This window comes from Pituophis catenifer, unplaced genomic scaffold, assembly GCF_029215685.1.
Source record: "Pituophis catenifer annectens isolate HBS135680 unplaced genomic scaffold, rPitCat1.0.hap2 SCAF_17, whole genome shotgun sequence".
Lineage (NCBI taxonomy): Eukaryota > Metazoa > Chordata > Lepidosauria > Squamata > Colubridae > Pituophis > Pituophis catenifer.
Window position 1 is genome coordinate 10300242 of NW_027256897.1, and position 7500 is coordinate 10307741.

Here is a 7500-nt window from a genome sequence, read left to right on the forward strand (position 1 = left end):
TAAAGATTGTCAGCCAGATGGATGCATTTAGTACCGTATTTCCCCCAAAATAAGACCTAATTGGAAAATAAGCCAGATGGATGCATTTAGTACCGTATTTCCCAAAATAAGAGCCATCGGGAAAATAAGTCCTAGCATGATTTTTCAGGATGCTCGTAATATAAGCCCTGCCCCCAAAATAAGCCCAGTTAAGATTGTCACCCAGATGGGTGCATTTAGTACCCGTATTTCCCCCCTAAAATAAGTCCTAACCAGAAAATAAGCCCTAATGCGTCTTTTGGAGCAAAATTAATATAAGACCTGGTCTTATTTTTGGGGAAACATGGTAGTTCATTTAGCGACCGTCCAAAGTTACAACGGCACTGGGAAAAAAGCAAATGCGGAAAAATAAAAGTGAAAAGACATTTTTCACAGGACCGTTGTAGCATTCCCCAAGGTTATGTGATGAAAATTCAGATGCTTGGCAAAGGATCCACATTTATGACGGTCCAGTATCCCAGGGTCACGTGATTCCCCTTTGGCGACCTTCCGACGAGCAAAGCCAAAAAGGGAAGCCGGATTCACTTAATGACGGGGTTACTAACTTAACAACCGCGGCGATTCCAATGAACAAACCCGGCAAGAAAATGTCATAAAACGGGGCAAAACTCGCCTAGCAAATGTCTCGCTTAGCAACAGAAACTTTGGACGCAGTTGTGGTTGTGAGTCAAGGACTATCTGTACTTGTTGCCCTACAAATGCAGACATACACGGATCTTCTAGGACATCCATGCAAGATTAGACGCAAATGTCAAAGCTTTGGAATAAAAAGTGGCCTTTTGCACAGGCAGCTAACAGTGGTCCCTCTCCTTTGTGGGAGTTGGTTTTAAATTGTAGGATCGAACCAGCTTCTCTCCGCATCCCTCCTCCTCCTCCTCCTCCTCCTCCTCCTCCACCCTCCTCCTCCTCCTCATCTTCTTCCTCCTCCTCCTCCCTCTTCTCTCTCTCTTCTTCTTCTTCTTCTCTCTTCTTCTTCTTCTTCTTCTTCTTCTTCTTCTTCTCCTTCTCCTTCTCCTTCTCCTTCTCCTTCTTCTTCTTCTTCTTCTTCTTCTTCTTCTTCTTCTTCTTTTATTTCTCCTCCTCCTCCTCTTCTTCCTCCTCCTCCTCCCTCTCTTCTTCTTCTTTTATTTCTCCTCCTCCTCCTCTTCTTCCTCCTCCTCCTCCCTCTTCTTCTTCTTCTTCTTCTTCTTCTTCTTCTTCTTCTTCTTCTTCTTCTTCTTCTTCTTCTTCTTCTTCTTCTTCTTCTTCTTCTTCTCTTCCTCCTCCTCCTCCTCCTCCTCCTTCTCCTTCCTCTTCTTCTATTCTCCTCTTCCTCCTCCTCCATCTCCTTCTCCTTCCTCTTCCTCTATTTCTCCTCTTCCTCCCCTTCTTCCTCCTCCTCCTCCTTTTCCCCGTTTCTCTCCTCCTCTCTCTCCTCCTCCTCCTCCTCCTCCTTCTTCTTTTCTCCTCCTCCTCTTCCTCCTCCTCCTTCTCCCATTCTTCTTCTTCTTCTTCTATTTCTCCTCCTCCTCTTCCATCTCTTCTTCTTTCTCCTCCTCCTCCCCATTCTTCTTCTTCCTCCTCCTCCTCCTCCTCTTCTATTTCTTCTTCTATTCCTCCTCCTCCTCTTCTTCTTTCCTCTTCCTCTTCTATTTCTTCTCCTCCTCTTCTTCTTCCTCTTCTCCTTCTTCTTCTTCTCCTTCTTCCTTTTCTTCTATTTCTCCTCCTCCTCCTCCTCTTCTTCCTCACAAATCAAACATTTGGTGGAAAAGCGATATAGGTAATCTGAGGGCACATGTTTTGAAGGTTGCGCGCTTGAGGATGAATCATACGACGGGTAGCCGATTCTAAGAGTCTTCCCTCCTCCCCCCCTGATGGGGAAGTGATAACTTAGTTTACAAACCTGGTTTTTTTTTTCCTCCTCAAAGGTGGTTTCAGTTGCTTTCGCCGGGTTTGTCTGGCAAAACATAGTTTTTGCTAACAGGAGATTACTGGCCACCACAATACAGAAAAGATGTTGAGACTCTGGAAAGAGTGCAGGGAAGAGCAACAAAGATGATTAGGGGCCTGGAGGCTAAAATATAGGAAGAACGGTTGCAGGAACTAAGGAGAAATTTCCTGACGGCGAGAACAATGAATCAGTGGAACAGCTTCTCTCTGGAAGTTGTAGATGTATCATCTGATGGCTTTCAAAAAGAGACAGTAACAGTAGAGTTGGAAGGGACCTTGGAGGTCATCTAGTCCAACCCCCTGCTCACGCACTACTAGGGATTCGAACCACCGAACTGCCAACCTTTCTGATCGACAAGCTCAGCGTCTTCGCCACTGAGTCCCCTTAGTCAGGCTAACTAGGGCAACCATTTGTCTGAAATGACACGGGGTCTTCCTGCTTGAGTGAGCGGTTTGGACTAGAAGACCTCTTAGGGCCCCTCCCCACTCTATTTTTTCTATGTTCCCTGACGCTGAATCTATGGGTTCAGCTGGGGTATATGTCCTATAGCAGCAGTCACCAACTGGCGAGAAAATTTTGGTGGTCCACAGAACAATTATTTGCATTTTTAAAATATTGCACTAAATCAGGAGTCCTCAAACTTTGGCCCCTGGAACGGATACGTGCAATAAACGTTTGTGTTGCTGCAGAGAGTCTCCCCCTTCGGGGTCTTTTTGTGTGGGTCGCAGGGGGGCAGAAATTCCGACTCAGGGTTTGCTTCGTCCTCCTGGTGTGGGGGCTTTGGGCGAAGGCTGGAGGGAAGAGGTGCTGGTGGCGAAGAGCCGGAGGGCCTCGTTCCAGTGGGACTGCATCATGGCCTGGAACTGGCTGACCATCTCAGCCCGCTGAGCCTCCAGGTGCTGGTACCTGGCCTTGCACTCCCGCAGGTCTTGGAAAGCCTCTAGTCCTCAGTGAGGTGCTTCTGCTGAGCCTCCTTCTCGGCCAGATCCAATTTGAACTGAGCTCTTTTGCCAACTCTTTTCTCCTGGTGGCTGCTTAGCTCCAACAACTGCTTCCTGTTGGGGCCCTAAGGAGCCCAGGCGGGCAGGCGAGGAGTGGCGATTAGAGGCTGGCAAGGTGCCCCTCGATGTGAGTGACATCGATTTGGCCACGCCCACCCAGTCACATGACCATCTTGCCACGCCACCCAGCCATATCATTAGGCAGATCGTATTAGTGGTCCGCGGGATTTAAAATTATGAATTTAGTGGTCCCTGGGGTCTGAAAGGTTGGGGACCCCTGTCCTATAGGACTAACCAGGTTGTGTCTGAGTAGCTTTGGGATCTATCGGGAGCCCTCCAGAACAGGGTTTGCTTGTTTTGTTTGTTTGTTTTATTAGATTTATATACCGCCCTACTCCCGAAGGACTCAGGGCGGTGAACAGGCACAAAATAAAATGCATAGGTACAAAAAGTTAAAAAACATAATTAAAACCAGATTAAATAATTTAGCCCGAGACAATTAAAAATCCCAATAATTTAAAACAGATTAAAATTTTGATTTAAAAGAATTTTAAAACAGGGGAGAAAATTAGGCCAGGTCGGCTTGCTGGAATAGGAGAGTCTTAAGAGCACGACGGAAAGTGCGCAGATCTGGGATCCTCCGTATCTCTGGGGGGAGCTTGTTTCAGATAGTGGGTGCCCCCACAGAGAAGGCCCTCCCCCTGGGCGCTGCCAGTCAACATTGTTTAGCTGATGGCACCCGGAGGAGCCCCTCTCTATGACAGCGTACCAGCCAGTGGGAGGCTGCTTGTGGTAGTAGGCGGTCCCGTAAATAACCAGGCCCTAAGCCATGGAGCACTCTAAAGGTGGTGACCAAAACCTTGAATCGCACCCGGAAGACCACCAGGAGCCAGTGCAGCTCGCGCAGGAGTGGTATACCACCATTGCTCCAGAGCCATGTTATCTTCAAAGGATCATGAGGTGGCTTCTAAAACAGGCTGATCCCCCCCTCTTGCAGGGTGAGATGGGCTACAGCACCTGGGATGCTCAGATCTGGCCCACAGGGCTGTCCTGGAAACAGCAAAGGACCGGCCCGCGGTGCGTCTACCAACGAAAATGGATCTCGGGAGGCTTCCCAAGCTCTGTTTTCACTGGCAGAGGATTGCAGGAGGCTGTCGCAGCCGAAAACGGAGCAGGAGGCCGTCGTAGCTGAAAACAGAGCTCACAAGGGCCACGGGTGGCCCTCCCGAGCTCCGTTTTCCCTGGCAGAGGGTTGCAGGAGGTTATTGCAGCTGGAAAACGGAGGCTTGGAGCCCTTTTTCGCGGGCAGAGTGCTCCGGCTGCCATAGGCGCCCCGGACACAAGTGACGTCGAGCTGGTCATGCCCTCCCCGAAGTCAAACACAACCCTGATGCACCAGGTTTGACACCTCGATTTCTGTCAACTCCTGTTTTTCCTTCTAGGTTGGGGACCAGATGAAACTTCTTCAGAACTGCTGGAGCGAGCTGCTGGTGTTTCGACCACATTTTCCGCCAAGTCCAGTACGGGAAAGAGCACAGCTTGGTGTTGGTGACAGGCCAGGAGGTACGAATGGGGAAACGGAGGCTCGAGATGGATGGAGAAGCCCTGCCGGCTCATTTTACGCTTTTGTCTCCGGGGGGAGGGGGGGCGGCCAGCCAAAATAACCCCCATCTTATTGCATTTAATCCTCGTTAAATGGTGAATCCCCAATCCTGCCTGATTTTACCTTGAGAACAGCCCCCACTGCATCGCCAGGTAGGGTGCAGCGGTGAAATCCTCTGAAGTCTGCTACCGGTTCTGTGAGCCTGCTACCGAGTGCATTGCGTGTCACAGCTAATCGTCACCCCAGCTGATCGTCGGAAATACCGGTTCGCCCGAACTGGTAGCATTTTTTATTACCGGTTTGCCCGAACCGGTCTGAACCGGTAGCATTTCACCCCTGGTAGGGTGGCCAGGTGTGCTCTGATCTCAGACGGATTGAGGGGTCCAGCCCAAACAGATTTGGAGGTGTCCTTTGCACCCTTTCATCATTCTGGGGTGGGGGAACCACAGGAGAAGACCCGGCTATGGACGTCCTTTCTCTCCCCTTCTCCCCCTCCTTTCTAGGTGGACATGTCGACCTTGCCACCCAAGCAGGATCTATCCTGAACAACTTGGTGCTGAGAGCTCAGGAGCTGGTGCTGAACCTGCACTCCCTCCAAATAGATCGGCAAGAATTCGTCTGCTTGAAATTCCTGATTCTCTTTAGCCTCGGTGAGTGGGAAGGAGTGGGGATGGGACAGAGGGGAGGGCAGTCCTGGGGACCCCACGATGGGGAACGGTGGAGATCAATTGAAAAACCTCTGGCACAACAGATGTTCAGGAACCATGGGATGGAACTGTGGGGAGCAGGATCCCCAAAGTCCTGTCCCACAACTGTCCGTGAGCCACGGTGGCGCAGTGGTTAGAGTGCGGTACTCCAGGCTACTTCTGCTGACTGCCGGCTGCCTGCAATTTGGCAGTTCGAATCTCACCAGGCTCAAAGTTGACTCGGGCTTCCATCCTTCTGAGGTGGGTTCAAAGGAGGACCCAGATTGTTGGGGGGCAATATGCTGACTCTGTAAACCGCTTAGAGAGGGCTGTGAAGCACTGTAAAGTGGTATATAAGTCTAAGTGTTATTGCTATCTGGGTGAAAAAGCCCCCTCCCCAAGACTTCAATCCAGCTGCTCTTGATGTGCCCCATCTCCCCACTTGGCCAAAAATATCTGTGGCTCTAATAACAGGAGACGAAACTCTTCCTAGATAAATTTTTTGGGAAGAGCAGTCCAACTTCTCCGATGCCAAAATCAAATTTCGCTCCATTTGTAGACTTCATTCCACCTGCATTGTTTCTGCTCCAATTGTTCCAGGTATGATGTTCCAAGTATGCTCACTTCTGGGACAGGTATTTCTTGGTGGACAAAGGAAAAGATCCCTGGGCCCGGATCTAGGCTTATCTGTCTCTCCTTTTTACTCCATTGTGTAACCAAGCGTCATAACCTATGATGTCAGCAAACTCTGGTTGGCTTGTTCCATTTCCTTCCCTGCCTGGCTGGGTGGACTTGTCACCCACTGAGGTGTGAGTCTGCCAGCCTAGAACCCATTTGCGAAGGGAGAGCCCAGCAACATCTCCAACTTCTGAAGGTGACTTATGGAAGGCCACCACCGGAATCCCTAGCAAGCGGACCTCCGATGGAGAGGGACGCTCAACAGCCACCTCTTGTAGATGTTATGTTGACATGAACATCTCATGAACATGTCAACATCTCCTAGATGTTGTGAACCTGTCCGGCTGGTCCATACGTGCCACCAACCTCTTGACCTCATCCAGCTTCTGAAGGCCATCTAACATCCTTCCGTTCTCCAACGATAGCATCAGATTAACAGAGTTGGAAGGGACTTTATAGGACATTTAGTCCAACATCCCCCATCTCCCAAGCAACACCATTTCTGCCCGATGGCCAGTCCAGGTCACTTCTTAAAAGCCTCCAGGGATGAAGCTCCCCACAACTTCCGAAGGCAACTTCTGTTCCATGGGTTGATTGTTCTCCCTGTCAGAAAATTTATCCTTATTTCTAAGTTGGAATCTCTCCTTGGTCAGTTTCCATCCATTATTCCTTGTCTGGCCTTTGGAAAATAGCTTGGCCCCCTCCTCTCTGGGGCAGCCCCTCAAATACTGGAAGATGCTCTCCTGTCTCCCCTGTCCTTCTCTTCACTAGACCAGCCATGCCCAGTTCCTGCAACCGTTCATCGTATGTTTTAGCCTCCGGTCCCCTCATCATCCCGGTTGCTCTTCTCTGCATTCTTTCTAGGGTCTCAACACCCATCTTTTCCACACCGTAGAACTACCATTTCCCGCTCCCTCCGCATTGCGTTAAAATGACTAGAGCTGGAGGGATCCGTGTGTACCTCCCTTCCTCGGTCCTGTATTCGAGTCTTATCCGTCAGGGCCTGTCCTGGCCTTCTGCCTTCCTTGGGGTTCCGCTGCACCCAGCCCACCTCCCCTAATTATGTGTCCCCGGCTGTAATTGCGCTCTGCCAGAGAATTTTCCACCTCTCCGCCCCCCTCCCCTCCCCGTGGCACAATCCGTGCGCCTCCCTGCACACATGTGCACAAGAGGCTTGCCATTTCGAGTCGTAAATAGATTTCTCTCTCTCTCTCTTTTTTTTCTTCTTCGTCTTCTCCTTGTTCCCTCTTCCTGAGTAGCTAAAGAGGTTTAATTAAAATTAGGGCTTCTCCAAGCGGCAATATTTATGAGGACAGCACAGGTTAGCTTTGTTCTCCAGAGGGGTTTAATAGAGCCTTAATGGATTGACCTACCCTGCATCTTCGTACGGGCGACTGACTTCCATTCTCCCAGCAGCCACTCCAAACGAAGGGGGGAGCAGAGCGAGAAAACTGCTTTTTATTGCGGGCTGCATTCCCATAAGCGATGGCAATTTATCAGAAGCCTCCGGCAAACAAAGGCAACTGTGAATGAGAGGAACACTTGAGAGCATAGAAATAGTCT

At 50.0% G+C, this 7500-nt stretch overlaps 1 protein-coding gene across 1 annotated transcript in view; it reads left to right on the top strand.

Moving 5' to 3' along the window:
- LOC139325865 (steroidogenic factor 1-like) overlaps positions 1 to 7500 on the top strand; it is a 19102-nt gene that overhangs the window by 5633 nt on the left and 5969 nt on the right. The window contains 4 exon segments of the mRNA XM_070955905.1: positions 4413 to 4463; positions 4465 to 4533; positions 5077 to 5089; positions 5092 to 5223. Coding sequence (XP_070812006.1) covers positions 4413 to 4463; positions 4465 to 4533; positions 5077 to 5089; positions 5092 to 5223 — 265 coding nt within the window.